The sequence below is a fragment of the Macrotis lagotis genome, chromosome 4, assembly GCF_037893015.1.
Source record: "Macrotis lagotis isolate mMagLag1 chromosome 4, bilby.v1.9.chrom.fasta, whole genome shotgun sequence".
NCBI classification, from domain to species: domain Eukaryota; kingdom Metazoa; phylum Chordata; class Mammalia; order Peramelemorphia; family Peramelidae; genus Macrotis; species Macrotis lagotis.
Window position 1 is genome coordinate 34070211 of NC_133661.1, and position 18865 is coordinate 34089075.

Consider the following 18865-nt stretch of genomic DNA (forward strand, 5'->3'; position numbering starts at 1 on the left):
AAATCGTGATTTTCATGTTTATACAAGGTTATTGTCTAATAGCAAAAACAACTGCTTTTTAATTTGGAACAGCTCGGGAATCATGGCGTCAGAATACATCCTGGGGTGATATCGTCGAGGAAGAACCGGCTAGACCACCGGGACATGGGATTCACATGCATGAAAAACTTTCCTCACCCTCACGAAAAAGGTTTGGAACTTTTAAACCTGATTTAATATCCTTTTGTTTGGCCTGCCCAAACCATTAAAAACAATTGTCACTTAAACTTTTGTGGCTTTTTGCCCCTGAAAGTAGAACTGAATGACTAAAGTAAATAAGACACTTGCAGGAAGAGTTTATTTTCTAATAAGTTTAACTGCTGCTATACCTTGAAGAGATGATGAAAAAGGGTAGAAGCATCACTTGTACAAAAATATTCATAGCAGCCCTGTTTGTGGTGGCAAAGAATTGGAAATTATGTAAATGTCTTTCAATTGGAGAATGGCTTAGCAAACTGTGGTATATGTATGTCATGGAACACTGTTGTTCTATTAGAAACCAGGAAGGACAGGAATTCAGGGAGGCCTGGAGGGATTTGCATGAACTGATGTTGAGTGAGATGAGTAGAACCAGAAAAACACTGAACACCTTAACAGCAACATGGGGGCGATGATCAACCTTGATGGACTTGGTCATTCCATCAGTGCAACAATCAGGGACAATTTGGGGCTGTCTGCAATGGAGAATACCATCTGTATACAGAAGAAGAATTGTGGAGTTTGAACAAAGACCAAGGACTATTACCTTTAATTTAGAAAAAAAAAACAACCTGATATCTTATTGTCTGATCTTGCTTTCTCAGACCAAGGACTATTACCTTTAATTTAGAAAAAAAAAAATAAAAAACAACCTGATATCTTATTGTCTGATCTTGCTTTCTCTTATACTCTCTTTTTTCCTTAAGGATATGCTTTCTCTCTCATCACATTCAATTTGTATCAGTGTATACTATGGAAACAATGTAAAGGCTGGCAAATAGGGGTGGGGGGAGGGAAGTAAGATTAGGGGAATAATTGTAAAATTCGAAAATAATAAAATACAATTAAAAAAAGTTTAACTGCTGATTTGTGTATAGATTTTTTTCATTGAATCTTCCTAATGTATCAATAGGACAATTGCAGAATCCAAGAAGAAACATGAAGAAAAGCAAATGAAAGCCCAGCAGCTAAGGGAAAAACTGCGTGAAGAGAAAACATTGAAGCTCCAGAAACTGTTAGAACGGGTAAGCTTTCTTTCAGGGTAGAATGGAGTGCCTTTATGGGAGCATGTGGTCACTGGCCTTGCTCTCTGGCTTGTTATCTGTTCCCCATCAGCGCCTTCTCTGAGTCTTCTGCATTGGTGGTCCAGTGGGCTTTCTTGCCTCAAGTCTTTATTAGTTCTCAGCCATGCTTCCACAGCTGCCATGCTGACTGACCATGTCATGCTCCCATCTAATGACTTGGGGAGGCTCTCGGTTACCTCCAGGATCAACCAAACTCCTCTTCTTGGAGTTTAAAACTCTTGTCACTTGATCCCTCCCTATTTTTTCTGGTCTGGTGACCTCTCACCCCCTTCTAGGGCCCTCTGGTCCACTGCTCTGGCCTATGGAAGCTCCTGGAACCCAGACTTGATTTCCAGTCTCCTTGCCTTTGCCTTCATTTCCCTCCTGCCCTCTCATACCACTCCTATTGTTCCCTGGCTCTGCTGGGTCATCTCCATTGTCCTCCCAAGAGCCTTCCCTTTTCAGATGACCTGTGCCCCCTCTGTGCGATGTCCCCAGAGTGCCTCCTCCACAGTAGGGCTGGAGCTCCTTGAGGGCAGAGAGCACACAGTGCCTGGCATTTAAGTGCTTGATAAATGCTTGTTGACAAATGAATGTATTCACAAAAACAAAAAAGAATTTTCCAGAAGGTGAAAGTAGGTTGTGTCTCCTTGGCTGCATTTGCTATAAGAGGTGATTTGATATGTCTTTCTCTCTTGTAAATACTCAAAGGTGCTGTGTCTCATGGCAGTCCCAGGAGATGGGCCCCAGGGGTTTTATTCTTCCCATTTTAAAGGTGTGGAAAGTGAATCTCAGAGAAGCAGGGCTGAGCTGTTGACTGTAGCACTTTGGGCCCAGCTCTTGGACTGCGCCTCTGTTATGGTACCGGGTCATTCTGCCTCTTTATCGAGGCAGGAAGGTACATCTGCACCATGTCCAGGGGGTGTCTAGCATGAGGAGAGGTAGCATGTGAAAGGAAAGATACAAGAGGGACAGAAAGCTAAGATCTCAAGGCTGGGAGGAGTCGTGAGGCCTAGCTCCTCCAGCACAATCTGTCCAGAGACATCTAGAAAATGCATCAACTGAGGCCTGCTTGGAGAATCCAAGGAAGAAAGTGAGTGAGTCAAGAGTTCCAGCCCTGGCCAGTCAAGGGGTGGGGCGGGGCACACATGTATATAGGGCTAGTCCTGAACACCAAATCCATTGGTTGACTAGAAGAGTGTGCAAACAGAAAGAAACCCCCCACAGAGAGCAATTATAGTGACATGGATGTTTAAGACACAAATACAGATAAAGAGAAAGACTCTAAAATATTTATATGAGCATAAGTTCAGTTAGAATTCCCAGGAGAGATGAAATAATGAGAAAAAAAAAAAGAACTGAAAACAATTTTCAAAATGAAATGAGATTGCTATAGGAAAAGAGTCACAGTTATCATCATAATGTTTTTTTCCTTTCATTCTCAAAGGAGACCATGACTTCGGGGACATAATGTCATACAAGCACAAGAATTGGATTTGAGTGGGAGGGGGGGTGGGGAGGGACTGTGCTAAGTCACCAGCCTCATTTTCTCCTCCAGAGCTATCCAAGCCCAGTGACCATATATGATCAGGTCAACTGAAGATGGTACTGGATACTAGACCAGGAGTTAAGTAACATGCCCAGGATCACACAGCTAAGTTAGTGGCAAGTATCTGAGATTGGCTTCGAGCTCCTATCCTCTAGAATTTCAACAGGAGTTCGAATCCATCTCAGACACTTGACTCTTCCTAGCTGTGTGACCTTGGGCAAGTCACTTAAACCTGACTGCCTCACATCTAGGGTCGTCCTGATTTGTATCTGACCACTGGTACCAGATGGCTCTGGAGGAGAAAGTGAGACTGGTGACTTAGTACAGCTCCTCTCATTCAAATCCAATTTATGTGCTTGTCATGACATCACCTTCCTGGTGTCGTGGTCTTCTTCGAGAATGAACGACACATAGGATTTGGCAGCCACTCTTAGAGTGGAGAGCTTGGAATATGAAATTCAGGAAGACAAGTTATAGGGAATTGCAACCAAGAATAATTTCTCCATCAAAAGGGAGGAAAAACAAATCGGAACTTTTAAGGAGATTTAGGGTTAGACCACATTTTAAATTTAGGGTTAGGATTAGAGTCAATTCCTTATGTAAATGTCAGAGCTAACTAGAAACTTCGAAATAAAAACCTAGGAATGAGAGCAAACTTAAAAAGGAAAACGTGCCAGAGTCATGATAAAAGACAAAATAAGGGTAAACTTTATATTCTTAACATAAGGAGGTGATTCACATATTCTTTTAGAACTCTTATCATCATCAGGAATCATAGAGGGAGTCTATGGACAAAGGGCCTGGCAATGGTTCTGTTATATTTTGATGATGCTAAAGAAGGATAGGGCATAAGGGAAAGTAGGAATGGGGAAAATTATCTCAGCCACTTGGGGCAGACATATCAAATCCTATACAAACCAGCAGAGTTAGGGGCAAGAGTAGAAGGAAGGACCATTTAAAAGCTCATTATTATCAGAGCTAGTCTGGGGAGTGATGTCCAGGTGGAATAGGTGCATAAATATGGTTCAGTCAATAGGGGAATAAGAGGAAAGGTAGTTTTAAAGGAAGGATTAGATTTAAAGTTCATACAGCTCTTGAAGAGGAAGGGAAACAAAGAGAAGGAAATGAGAAGAGAATAGGATAATGGGAAATACACCATGAATGTGAATGGAATAAAATAATACATGAAATGGAAGGGAATAACACAACAGAGTGGAAAGCACCCTTAAAACAGAAAGTTGCATGCAAAATTAAAATGAAAGTTTGTAGCAAAATCTGTGCTTCAGTTGAAGTAAAAAAGAGGTAGCCAACTCATTTCAGAAAAAAAAATAGACTTTAATTAGAAGAGATAAATAGGAAAACATCATTTTACTGAAATGAATTAATATCAATATATACTCTGAGTGGCATAGTATCTGAATACTTAAATGAAAATTTAAATGAGTTACAGAGAGAAATAGTAAAACTATAATCTGGAAGACTTTCCTTTCTCTTTCAGACCTAGATAAATCTAACAAATCTAACAAAAAATTTTTTCTAAAGACCTTAATAGAATTTTGGAAAAAATAGATATAATGAAATTCTGGAGATAATTCAGTGGTCATAGCTATTTCAGCTGTTCATGATTGGGTAAAAAATGGAGGGGGGAGGGAATTACCATATTTTAATATATAAAAATACAACAAGAAAAAATATATGCATCTTTTACTGACTATAATGCAGTAAGTTACATTCAGCAAATGGCTTTTGAAGCAAAATGTTAGAAAATTACAGATGAAATAACAATTCTAAATAGTGGGTGGGTCAAAGAACAAATCATATAAACGATAAATATCTCTATTAAAGATAATGACAACCATGTGACAACATGAAGATTTTTAGATGTGTAACCAAGCAGAAATTTCTCCAAAACAGAAATCTTAAAAATCAAAAATGACATTAAAAATAAAAAAAATGAATTTTTTGTAAAGATTAACTATTAGCTAGGTGAATTTTAAAAAAGGAAAGAAAAAACTAAAATGACCAATATCAAAAATAAAAAGAATGAGTTTATATTGAAGATATATAAAATATTAGTAGTGTCTGTTCAGTTATGTCCAATAAAACTGAACATTTAAATGAAATGGATGAATATTTTCAAAAATATGCCCAGATTAATGGAACAAGAAATTGAAGATTTAACCTAATTTTAAAAATATTTGAATGAGCCACAATTATAGTCCCTTGTACCGAAAAACAAACAACAGGACCCCAAGTGGATTTGCATGTGAATTCTGTCAAACATTTCAATAGAAATTAATTTAAATCTACATTATTTATTTATTTATTTGTTTGTTTATTTATTTTGCAAGGCAATGGGGTTAAGTGGCTTGCCCAAGGCCACACAGCTAGGTAATTGTTAAGTGTCTGAGGCCGGATTTGAACTCAGGTACTCCTAACTCCAGGGCCAGTGCTCTATCACTGTGTCACCTAGACGCCCCTGATCTACATAATTTAAAAGCAAATTTCTTGTATCAAATTTCTTCTGATTCAAACAGTCTAGATACCTAAACTAGAGATAGTCAAAATAGAAAAAAAATTGTAGACCAGTATTCACAATAAATACTTTTGCAAAAATTTACATATGCAGGAATATCACAGTAACATATCACAAAGATTATGAACTGTTACCAGGTTGAATTTATGCCAGGCTTGTCCTTTATTAGGAAAATCAGCTATTGGAGCAAGAACTTGCAATTTAACAAAAGCTTTTGGTAAACTCTAAAGTAATCTGACAGAAACTAGGTGTGATCCACATCTTTCATTGTCTACCACAATGAACTCCAAATGGATATATGTCTTCATCATAAAGAATGGTGTTGTAAACAAATTAGAAGAGCTAGGAAGAAATTATCTATCAGCTTTATGGATAGTGCAACAATTTGTGACCAAACAAGAAAGAAAGGAGATTTCAGGAGATAAAATGCATGATATTCATTCCATATGATTTAAACGTTTTTACATAAACAAGATCTGTGTGTTAAAAATAGAGAAGCAGGCAAACAGGAAACAAAACACTATGCAGGAAGTTTTTCTGGCAGTCTGATTTCTGATGTACATATAGGAAACTGATTTAGATTTATAAAAATGATAGCCTCATAGAAGTTCACTGTTAGTAAAAAAATGTTAGTATATTTTATTATGCTTTCTTTATTACTGTTAATCCTATGTGGACCATATCCTCACATTATGGAAGATAATTTATCAGAATATAATATTGTATGTAGTATGAAAGATGTCAGAATATAATATTGAGCTGGTCCTAGTGGGGTATATAAAACTGACTTCAAAATACAATACTAATTACAAAAAGGAAATTAATTTGAAGGCCTTTGATTATTAGTAGTTCGTAGTCTTTAGCATTATTTTTTGTTTTAATGATTTAGCTATCAGTTTTTGCTTTAACCTATTTTTGGCTAAGAGCCAAGCTGATGTTGACATTTCTTTTCTTCTTGCATGTTTAAACTGAAATGGAAATTGTTCATGATTTTTCATTCTGTTTTGAAATGTCCTTACAAACCAAGCCATGGAATTGTAGAGTAAATGAAATTAGAAGGAATGTTAGGGGCTACATGACCCAACCTCTTGTGTAAATGCATTCTCTCCTAGTAATACCACCATCTTATATTTGCATAGGGCTTGATGAGTTTTGCCTTTTTTTTTTTATTTAAGGCAAGGGGTTAAGTGACTTGCCTAAGGCCACACAGCTAGGCAATTAGTGTCTGAGGTCAGATTTGAACTCAGGTACTCCTGACTCCAGAGCCAGTGCTCTGTCTACTGCACCACCTAGTTACCCCTAGGCTTGATGATTTTTCAGAGTGTTTTTACATATATTTTATTTCTCACAAGTCTATGAGTGGTAGTTAAGAGCAGGTATTATTCCTATTTTATAGTTGAGAAAATGGGGGTTCAGAATAATAAAGGCATTTAGAGAATAGAATGAAGAGTCCTGACACAAGTCTTTGGAATAGGAGTCTTCTTCAGGCTGCAAATCATCTTTTGACTCTACATTCTGCACTGTATCTGTCACTCTACTCCGATATCTCTTACCAGTGTCTCTACCTGGCAGTGACCATTTCATGTAATAGTAAGTCTACAGATATAGGGACTTAAGTCAGAAAGACCTGGTTTCAAATATGGATTCTTCATCTTTAAAAGCTGGTGGTCTCAAGCAAGTTACTATATGTATCTCTGAGCCTCACCTTCCCTATCTGTAAATTGAGAGAATTGAACTAACTGAAATACCCTGTGGGGCTACATTGATCTTCTTTCTCACTTGTTATGTCTCTTGTTTAAGTGTGTGTTCTTTTTTCTATAACATATCCCTTTAAACACACAAAGGTCATTGCTGTCTTCCTACACTCTTCTGGCTAGTAGAAGTATCTCCAGTGTCTTTAATTGATTGTTTTTCCAAGATGACTTCTAGAGATTTCATTGTTTTCAAAATATCTAAATTTTGTAGTTTTTTGGGAAATATGAAATGAGAGTATTGATGTGAGGCAGCTTTGGGAGGGATAAGAAGGGAAGTGTATTTCTACTATAAATGTATGGAACAGGAATCATTAGAAAGAAGATACTAAAGCTCTGCATGTTTACATGAAACAGTTTTCTTAGTCACTTGTGTGAAATGTGGAAGTCTAGGGGCCAATTTTAAATGAATAACATTAATCCTTTGTGTAAAGGAGAAAGATGTCCGAAAGTGGAAGGAAGAATTACTGGATCAACGACGGAGAATGATGGAAGAGAAATTACTTCATGCTGAATTTAAGAGGGAAGTACTGTTACAAGCCATCGTGAAAAAGGCACAGGAGGAAGAAGCCAAGGTACCTTTCAGGACAGTGAACTTGTATTATTTTCTTTTTTTCTTTTAAAGATATTAGGGTCATTTTTATTAAACTTGACCATTTTAAAAAAATCATAACTTGGACTATCTTACTTAAATTAGGTATACAGATTGTATTCTTTTTAAGTTTTTCTGTTTATTGTCTCAGAATGTGAAAGACACTGTGAATACTCCTACATTGATACCTCAAATGGCTACCATCTTGTGAGTCACTAGCTAACCCTCTGGTGAGGATCTTAACAACACAGACACATAGCCCTTAATTTGGGCCTCCCAGAACTTCAGTGTTTTGGGTCTTTAGGGTAGGGTCAGTTGTGAGTTAATCTAAGGACTAAGAATTAAATTAGTAGAAGCTTAATATTTTCTTCTTTCCCTTTTCCTGCTGGGATAGTACAGGGAAAGCTAGAACAGTTATGTCAGAATATTCATTTGTTGAATGGAAGAAATACATGAATATTTCCATTCTATTTCACTTAATGGCTATTTTTCACTTGGTTTTAATGGATCCAAATTTGTTTAATTTTCTAACACATTTACCTTCATTATTATTTTTATGTTAATGTGACTTCTGTGATCATATTAAGGCCATTATGGTTTACATAATTCCCTCTAGACAAATAGTAAAGCTCCTGAAGTTAATTTACATAGCTTACATGAATGAGATTGGCTGACCTTTTTGGCTCCTTTATTTTGAAAATCCAATTTAATTGAACCAGAAGACTTTAATAGAGTACTTACTGCTGGAAAATGTAGTCAGAAGACTCTCCTGCCAATTACTGCCTAGTTGGTTCTATAACTTCCAGTTGTTGCTTATTCACTGATTTCTGAAATTAATTCTCTAAATGTGTTTCTGTCAATAAACTACATATACACTAAAAGTCCTCCATGTTTTCCTCCTCTCTCATTAGTTTCACAGATTTATTACTGAGTTCTTTCTAATAGAATTATACCTCTAATGTACCCAGCTTGTGTAACATTATGTTGTCACTTTCTCATTCAGCATTACATAACTAATGTGACTCTTCTTGCTTTTGGACTGGTTTAGTTAGCATTTTCTTCTTGATTCAAAATTATTTTATTTTAGAGTATTGTTTCATGTTTCTGAGGAGGTTCTACTTCTCAGTTTTCTAATAGGCTTTATGATTTAAGTAATGTATTTGTATTACTTTTTTTAGGGTTTTGTTTTGTGTTTCTTATTTTCTTTTTTTTTTTTGTAAGGAAACGGGGTTAAGTGGCTTGCCCAAGGCCACACAGCTAGGTAATTATTAAGTGTCTGAGGTCATGTTTGAACTTAAGTAGTTCTGACTCCAGGGCTGGTACTCTATCCACTGTGCCACCCAGCTGCCCCGTATTACTTTTTAATCAGTTAGAAGGTTCCTTACTAAATGGCATAATGCATTTAGTTTTCCTTTTTTCTAGTATTGCTACTCAAATATCAAGCTTGGCCAAATATGTTAATTAAATTGATATTTTGTACTCATAATTTATTAATCTTCATATTTTTACTCTTCACACACAAGTCATTGATGTTAATTTCTGACTTCTTAGTTTATTTTTGGATGGTGATAATGCCAAGAATTTCTAGAGTTCATGTAAAATACTTTTCTCATTAATAGCTCCATAAGAGTAGTAGTACAATTATTATTGCCATTTTACAAATGGAGAGATTGAAGCCAAGAGAGGAGTGATGTCAGTGGCTCATAAGGATTGGAATTTAGACTGGTCCCATCCATGTCCATTATTCTTTTAGATACATAATCTGGCTTTTAATTTCATAGTTTTCAGTGACCATCCTTGGAAATAAAATTATTCAAAACCTAATTATACCTTGGATTCATTAACTTCTGCCATGAAAGGTGACGTTCTTTTTTTTTTCCTATTATAAATTCATTCTTTCCAGATTGGAAAATGCCCCTAAAAAAGCAGTTTATGGGAAGAGATGTTTTATTAGAATCTTTTAAAGGTCTATATGGTTTTTAAAAGGAAATACATCAAAGGTATTAGCATTTCATTTACAAATATTTACTTGAACATTAAAATAATTTACATTTCTATAAATCAGTCATTTACAGATTAAATATCTGAGAGAATTGTGTTTACACTTAGTTGGTTAGAACTTAGAACTAGTTTTCTCTTAGAAACAGTATTATAGATTGTAGTTTGATTCTCAAGCCAACCCACAAAAGTACCTTTATAATTTACTGAAAGTCTCTTCTGCTGGCTTGTGGCATGAAAGGGAACTTGAGTTCTTCAGATCTATAGCAGAACATAAATGTGGTGAGGTTCTGCATCTAGAAAGGTTGGGAACATGGACCTGTCACAGTTTTCTGTCCTTTATTATCCATGGATCATTCTAGCTAAGAATAGAAAGACTCATTACCACGAAGACTTAGAGCAGATATATTGTTATTTGACTATTGAAACTCGTGAAAACTTAGTTAGAAAAAGACTGATCTGTATTGGGGGAAGGCAGTGGCCACATCAATGTAGTAATGAATCTTCTTAGTATTGAAATAAGTAATCAGACTGATGATAAAAAGATATTTTGAAATAGAAGAAATATTACACTGACAATTTGATGGATTTATGATTTTAATAATGTGGGTGCTCCTTCCAGTGGTACAGATTATGTAGCTCCTCCACTTCTCCTTTCTGGGATTCTTTGTCATGTTTTTGTGTAAATCCTCTGCAGAATGTTCCCCTAGGAGCTGAATAGCCTGCCCAGTGGCTGGCCCTTGCTATATTACCAGCTCACTTCCTTTCTGGTCAAACATTTCTTTCTTGATATTTTCTATGACATTAATCCTGCTGAGTTCATTGTTTCCAGTGTATTGTAATTTAGTCATGCTCCACTCTATACTTCTCTGCATTTTGGTGACTTGCAGCTTTAATTCTTCATAGGAAGTGGCTTTCCATACTTCATAGATATATATGGCATGAAAAATGTTTAAAAGATGATCCTTGTTTCACTGTTTAATTTTTGAAAGTCAGTGCAACCTACTCTCCTCTTATTTGATTCTGGCCCTAGTTCATTGTCTATATACAGTCTCTAGAACTAGGCTTAGATGATAGGGCTTTGCCCCAAGTGGAAAATGTTGTTTAGGATGAAAAATTCAGAAGGTTCTGACAATACCTATACTCCTTCAAGAAAGGAAGAATAGGGGCAGGGCTCTTTTGTGGGGCACAGTATGGTGATAGGATGGTGAGAAAAGGAGTAGGCACAGTTTAACCCTAAGTGTCATCCTCTGTTAGATAAAGTGATTTGATTAGCTGACCCCTAATGCCCTTTACCACTTAAGTCTTGTAGCATGACATTTCCTCAAAAGCTTCTCTTGGCTCTCTAGTGCTGGTTTCCCTCACTGATCAGGCTTCTTAGATGCTGGGTGAAAAGCAGCTGGCCTCTCACTTTGATCTGAGGAAAAAAACATGTCAAGTAGAAACTACCAACTACCTTGTTTCCTGGATTAAGGGAGGGGGATGCAGGAAGGATGGCCACCCAGAAAAAGGCTTGTAGACCTGGCATCCTATGGTTCCCAGCTTCTTGAATGGGATGATACTCACCATTATTACCCTAATATTACTTGTTTTGGGGTTGATGATGCTTGCCTAGCCACAGCGTTTCCTACTGCTTCCCTCCTGGTTTTTCCAAGATATATGTTCTGATGGAATATAGGTCATCCATCCAGCTGTACACTACAACCTGGTGAGAAAAACACCCTTTGTTGTTGCTGTTGTTTTTCTGTTGAAAATGAACTAATTATTTTGGGGGGGGGGGATGTGGGGTAGGAATTATGGATCTTCCTTAGGAGGCTTTGCAACATTCCAGGATTGGACTTGATGCAGAAAAATCATCCTTCACAAAGACGAATGACTAGAGGACCTTACTATCTTTAGGGTGGACTATGCATGATGTAACTGTACCTATTTTTGTGGTTATCTTTTTACAAATGTTCAACATGAGATTTTCAATTCAAGATTACCACATTTCTGTGATCTACATCATGAAGGACCTGTGGTCTGATGGTCGTCCTTTCATTCTTGTTCTGGTTCCAGCTCGTGTGATTGGCTTAAGCCAAGGAAATTTATGTTAATTTCTTATTAAATTTTTGACTATCAGTCTATTAACATAAAACCTATTTCAAGGCTTTTCAGCAAACTTTCTTAGAGTTGTGTGGAGCCTAGTGAGGAGACTCCCTTAGTAATCAGCCTTTGTGATATTCTGCCTAGATTTTCATGAACATTCTCTCTTCTAAAGATTTTCCTCCCTATTTGTCCACTCCTTTGGATCTTCTTCTAGGTCCTACCAGACCCCATGCTCTTCACTGTGATTTAGTATCATCTCTATGCTGAAGATTCTCAAGTCTACTTATCCAGCCCTAACCTCACTATTGATCTCCAACTGCCTGTTGAATGTCTCCCACAATAACTGGAGGCCCTGTAGATATCTGAAACTTGGTATTTCCAAAATGAAGCTCATTTCCTTTCCTCACAAATCTTTCCTGCCTTCATACTTTTCTTTTATTCTTGAAGGTGCTATCATTTTCCTTGTCAGCCCAGCTTGTACCCCAGGTGTCTTCCTCATATCCTCTCCCCAGCTCCAATCCAATCAGTTGCCAAAGTCTTTGATTTTATCTTTGCAACATGCCTGCCAATATGCCCACTTCTCTCTGACATGATCTCACCCCGATAAAGACCTTCATTCATCTCCTTCTGCCTGCTGTCCTGCCTCTCTAGTACATCTGTCACTAAACTGTTAAAGTGATCTTCCTAAAGTGCAGCAGTGACTAGACTATTTCACCTCCTACTTAGTCAACTAGTGACTCCCTATCACTTCTAGGATGATATGTAAAAATCTTCTGTTTTGCATTCAAAGCTTTTATAAGCTAGCCCTTTGCTACCTTCCAGTCTCCTTATATCTGCACCCCCGTACACACTATTAGCTACTAGAGATTAGCACCCCTGTATCATTCATTCTGTGATACAGTGACATTGACCTTAAATAAGATATTTCATATCTCAACTCCAAAGCTCTCCCACCTCCTGACTTCCTTCAAGTTCTAGTTTATATTGTGCCTTCTAGAGGAGTCCTTTCCTAGTTTCTCTAATTCTAGTGCCTTTCTTCTGTTATTTACGATTCGTCCTGTCTTTGGTTTATACATAATAGTTCATGTTGTATCCTTCTTATTAGAATTACCTAAAGAATAATGACTATTGGGGTTTTTTTTTGGTTTCCCCAGCACTTAGCATAGCTCCTAGTAAATAATTAACACTTAACAAATACTTGTATACTTTAATTGAGCTTAATTATAGAAAAAAGAGTAAAATTTCAGAATTAGACAATGGAGAAAAGGTTCTGGTTTTCTGTTTGGAATATACCTAAGTTGTTAGGATGCTTATGTCATTTTGTGGCTTAGTCACGGTAAGGTCCATAAGCTTAAATGTGTGCTTAAAAGAGTAAATCTATATTTCCTAGTAGTAGATTAATGTTAAAAGAAGAGATCACATAGTTTCCTGTCTGATATTTTGAGATTCACTCCAGACTGCTCATTAGCATACTTTTGTTAGTTTCTAAAGGCTATTTGACTTTTTTTGGCAGAGAAGTTACATATTCTTCCACTAAAAACTTCCTATTGAAGGTTATGCTAATGAAGGACAAAAAGACTTCAGATGGGGAGCCTAGGGACCTTCCTAAAATATGGGTCTTTTGAACAAAGACCAACTTATGTTCAGAGAGAGTAGTTATCAGAAATTAGTTACTAGATCATCATTTTCCTCAAAAGTTCATGAAGGATTTTTACTTAGGTGTGCACAAGATGAGTTGTTCTGCATGCTTGGAGGAAGTATCCGCTGCTGATTAGATTACTATTAACTTCTGTTTTGGAATTGACTGAATTCAGTTTGAAAGTCATTGAGTCATCCATTGCTTTTAATTTCAGGTAAATGAAATTGCATTTATTAATACCTTGGAAGCCCAGAATAAACGTCATGATGTGCTTTCTAAACTGAAAGAATATGAACAACGACTGAATGAATTACAGGAAGAACGTCAGCGAAGACAGGAGGAAAAGCAAGCCCGCGATGAAGCAGTGCAGGTAAAATTTAGCTTTGAGAGCCCAGAAATAGTAATTGCTTAAAGTAATTAAGTTTTAATTGGCACATCTTAAAGTCATTGCACCATCTGAAGAAATACTCTGAACTCACTTTTCCAGAAAAAGGCCACTTCCCTGGAGGAGTTGGAATGTCCCTTCTCTAATGTTCTTGGCCAAGCCTCCCTCTACCATTACCTAACTGTGATTAGCTCCCCAGTTTCATTCAGCCAATTAATTTAGATTAGCTTTTTCAAAGAGATATTTCCTGCAAAGATACAGCAAGAACAAGCATTTTCTCCAGTACCTGAGAGCACACTCTTTCTAATGTCACCTTTGTCTTTGAAGTGACTTGCGGCCTCAACACAGCTTCTACAGTGAATTTGTCTCCTGATTTCAGTTCTGAGTCTGGGATAACCATGAATGGGTTTACATTTCTGCTGGGGCCTGTTAGCACAGTTTGGCTTTTTCAGCTGCTTTCAGACAGTGAATTTTCCAAAAGATCTATTAAGTAGAAGGTCACTAAGGGAGTCAAGCTGTTGGCCAATATTTATAGAATGTCCGCTGGGTGCAAAGCACCCTCTCCAGTGTGTGTGCTTTGGGCTTTACAAATATGACTAAAGACCTCCAGGATAGATACTATTTCATTAAGTAATTTTGTATTAATAATTTATCATATCACATTATTAATTTTGTGATTAAGTAAATTTGTTGCAGATGATCAGAGAGAATAAGTTACTTATTCTCTTAAGCTGATGTATTTTGGCTTTTGGTTGGTTTTGCCACTTACTAGTGTTGCTAAGGCAAAATCTACTACTACTATATAATTTATCTCTTGGTCTATGAAAAGAATGGGATGGCTTTCATTATTTTTCAATTGATAATCAATATCTTTGGAAACAATGCTTCTGACATTAGGAACGCAAACGAGCTCTAGAAGCTGAGCGACAGGCTCGTGTGGAAGAGCTGCTGATGAAGAGAAGAGAGCAGGAGGCACGCATTGAGCAACAGAGACAAGAGAAAGAGAAAGCCCGGGAGGATGCAGCCCGGGAACGAGCCAGGTACTCCCTGCCCCATCATGGTAATGGTTGTGTGCTGCCACTGAGCTCTTTTCTGAGTGCTGCAAAATGTTAATCCAAGTTATCAGAAATTCTGTTACTGCTATGAAAAGTTGTTGAAGAATTTCCCTTGGTTTGGTAAACAGAAATTATACTCCACATTGTTCCCCATACTGATAATGAATTTAGCATGTGAGTCCTGGACCTAATCCCAGACCTTGTTTTAGCACTCCAAAACTCGGGGTTCTTTGCCCTGAAGTCTAGGAGGACCATTAGTAAGTCTGTACCTCCTAGAGCTGAAAGAGAAAGGAGGGGAGTCCATATCTACAAAAATATTTCTAGCTGTTCTTTTCAAAGTGGCAGAGAATTGGAAATTAAAGTGATGCTCATTAACTAGGGAATTGCTGACCAAGTTATGGCCTGGAATACTTGTACTGCAAAAAATGATGAAGGGGGTGGTTTTAGAAAAACCTGGGGAGACTGATATGAATTTATGCAGAGTGAAATGGGTAGAACCTGGGGAAGAATTTTTACAGTAATGCCAGTAAGAATTGGAGGCAGAATTAGGGTACCAAGGCACTAGTACAACTATTTTAGAAGGAAGTTTGGAATTAGGTAACTAAAGTGACTAAAATGTCATAGGTTCCTTTCTTGAACTTATAACCCAAGGGAGTGAACAGTAAGAAGAAAGTCCCCATGTATTCCAAAATATCAATAACAATACTTTTTGTGAAGTTGAATTGGAAACAAAGTAGAAGCCCATCATTCGGAAAATGGCCAAAAAAATTGTGGTCCATGAATGAAATGGAACATTCTAGTTCTATTAAGAAATGATCTGTGATGGATACAGAGAAGCATTGAAAAATCTCCATGAACTAATGCAGAGTGAAGTTCGAAGAGCCAGAACAGTATACACAAAAGTGACTGCAACAATGTAAATGGAAAGAATAACCATTCATCAAAACATCTAAAGTGAATGTAACAAAATTTTAAAGATCTAAGGAGATATGAGAGGATGCCCCTCATCCACGCCCTTCATGGAGGTACACTGCACAGGTTTTTGAACTTTTTAAGAGTATCAGTCAGTTGTACCAAAATATTTTTTTCTCCAAAAAAACATGTTATATAAAGTGACTCTCTAAAATTGGTAGTCTACCCAAGAGAGCTTTGAGGGTGTAAGAAATATATGCTATCAATACAAACTTTTTTAAATGAAAGACTTAAGAATACTAATCAACACAGAGCAACCAGTCAGTTTCATAAGAGTCAGGATGAAACATATTACCTACTTTTTTAAGTGTCTGAGACCAAATTTGAGCTCAGGCCCTCCTGACTCTGGGACTGGTGCTCCATCCATTGTGCCACCAGAGCACTGGACTTGGAGTCAGGCAGCCAGGAGTTCTAATCTAACCTCAGACACTTGACACTAATTTATGTGACCCTGGGCAAGTCACTTCACCTTGATTGTTGTGTATCCAGGGTCATCTCCAGTTTTCCTGATTCAGTGGAGAAAGTGAGGTTGGTGACTTAGCACAGCAGCTCCTCCTCACTCAATTCAATTCACGTACTTATCATGGCATCACCTCCCTGATATCATGACTTTCTACCAGAATGAAAGACGAATACATACTTCTAAAGAGAGGTAATGGGCTCAATGTAGATAGAAACATCTTTTTTTTTGAAATGGACAATGCAGGAATTTGTTTTCCTTTACTATAAATTGTTGTAATGGGTCTTATTCTTGATGTCTTGATGGGTGAGGGAGGTGGGGAGTGAGAAGGAGAGAATTTGGAACTGAAAAATACATTTTAAAACATTTTAGGTAGGTCCCAAATAGAGGCTATGTGGTAAGTGTGGGTAGACTTTACTTATTCTAAGTATATTTCTCCAGAACATCTATTTGCCAATCTTTATTGAAATCCATTAAGAACTACAGAAGAAATGACCTTCTTAACACATTAACTGATCACTATTTTATTTCAGAATGATGGACCAAATTACAGATTGAATTTGAAACATATCTTTTAAAAAATTTAATATATTTTATTGAATTGTTGCTTTTTACATCACCTAAATTTCTCTCATATCACTTCTCTCCCTGTCTCTCAAAAGTTAGCCATTATAACAAAAACTTATTTTTGTAAAAAAAAAAATTAAATAACAATTTAGCAAGATTGATGAATTCACTGAAAAAAGATGACATTGTCTGTAATGTCTATATTTGTGGATCTCTAATTCTGCAAGTGTCTAAGAGGGGTGTATCTTCTAGCTTTTCTTTGGAGTCAAGCTTCTTGTTGATGATTTTGCAGTTTATTTTTTGACTGTTTACATTGTTTTATTATGGTTAATCTCTTCTTGAGTCTGATTTCTTTGCTTTGCATCAATTTGAGTGAACCTTTGCCACACGTCTCTAAATCTGTCATCTTTGTGTCCTCTTACAACACAGTTCTATTACATTTCATTCATGTATTCAACCATTCCTCATTCCATGGACAGCTCTTTGTGTCCAGTTCTCTGCTGCTGTGGAAGATGCTACTCTAAATATTTCAGTGCATTTGGGGACTTTCCTCTTGTTAGTGTTCCCCTTGAGGGATATGCTTAGGACTAGCATCTCCAGGTCAAGGGAATGGACATTTTAGCCACTTTATTTACAGCATCTCATGTGATTTTTTTCAGATGGGAGTTTAGATCAGCAGGACTGTCCTTGTTCACTTTAGCTCTCTTGTTCTATTTTTTTATCATCCTGGTCAGTCTGCTTCATGGAAGAGGAAACGTCAGAGCTGTTTTGATTTGCATTTCTCTTGTTTTTAGTGTTTTGGAACATTTTTTGTTCAATCTTTCATAACTTTCCATTCTTCTTTTGAGAATGGTTTGTGTTCATATCCTTTAATTGCCTTGTATCTATTCTGAGTGTGAGTTGAATACCCTCAGGATTATTTTGCATTTTCTGTTTCAGAGTCAGTGAGATCTCTCAAACCTTTCCAAAACAGGAATTGTGGACAATTAAATAAATCATTTACAACTGTTTTCACCTCTGAGACTCTGCTCACCTTGTGCTCACTCTTCTCAAGTAGCCCTAGACTGGGTGGGGGGAAACTCAGAGCCACTTCCTTTAAAAAAAATTCTTTATTTTTATTTATTGCAGTACAGCTTTGCTGTGATTTTAGGTGTGTCTGGACTCCTCTAGGTCTGTCCGTCTTAGCTGGAAGTCCTGATTTTTCTAATATATTTCTTCTAATTTTTGAGAAGATATTCCTCTAATTCTAATTCTTTCTCTCTATTCAGTAACAACCAGGTTCACTTCTTTTCTCCCCCTTCATTTCTTAATTTTCTGCAGCCTGGCTTCTGACCTTATCATTCAACCAGAATGGATCTTTGAGAAGTCATTAGTGCTCTCTTAATTGCCAGACTTCATGACCTTTTCTGAGGTTTTCATTCTTGGCCTTTTTGACAGTCGCTATCCCTCTTCTTATTTCTAGGTCTTTGTAATCTGTCTCTATTCTGCTTCTTCTTCTCCCTCTCTGACTGCTCCTCCTTCTTCTCCTTTGCTGGATCTTCATTTAGCTTCTACTGGCCTAGACCCACTTCTCTCTTTTTTATTGTTTCACTTGGTGATCTCATTAGCTCCCATAGATCCAGTTATCATCTTTATTTGATGATTCCCATCTAATTATCTATTCCTAACCTTTCTGCTGACCTCCAATCTTGTATCACTCAACTGCCTATTGGATATCTTTTGCTGATGTCCTTTGGATATAGTAAACTCACCCTATAAAAAACTCTACTTAATTATCTTTCCCTAACAATTCTCCCTTCTCTACCATCTGTATCTAGAGGAAGAACTGTGGAGTTTGAACAAAGATCAAGGACTATTACCTTTAATTTAGAAAAACAAATTGATATCTTATTGTCTGATCTTGCTATCTCTTATACTTTGTTTCTTCCTTAAGGATATGATTTCTCTCTCATCACATTCAATTTGGATCAAT

General features: G+C 36.9%; 1 protein-coding gene across 5 annotated transcripts in view; it reads left to right on the forward strand.

Moving 5' to 3' along the window:
• The window catches only part of SCAPER (S-phase cyclin A associated protein in the ER), a 381601-nt gene that overhangs the window by 100273 nt on the left and 262463 nt on the right, over window positions 1-18865 (forward strand). For all 5 annotated transcript variants that reach the window (XR_012477706.1, XR_012477705.1, XM_074232482.1 and 2 more), the window contains exons 13-17: window positions 73-190; window positions 1151-1262; window positions 7572-7712; window positions 13669-13824; window positions 14737-14879. Coding sequence is in view for 3 of the 5 variants with exons in the window: in XM_074232482.1 (XP_074088583.1) it covers window positions 73-190; window positions 1151-1262; window positions 7572-7712; window positions 13669-13824; window positions 14737-14879 (670 nt within the window). In the remaining 2 variants the exon portion in view is untranslated. The remainder of the gene's footprint in view (window positions 1-72; window positions 191-1150; window positions 1263-7571; window positions 7713-13668; window positions 13825-14736; window positions 14880-18865) is intronic.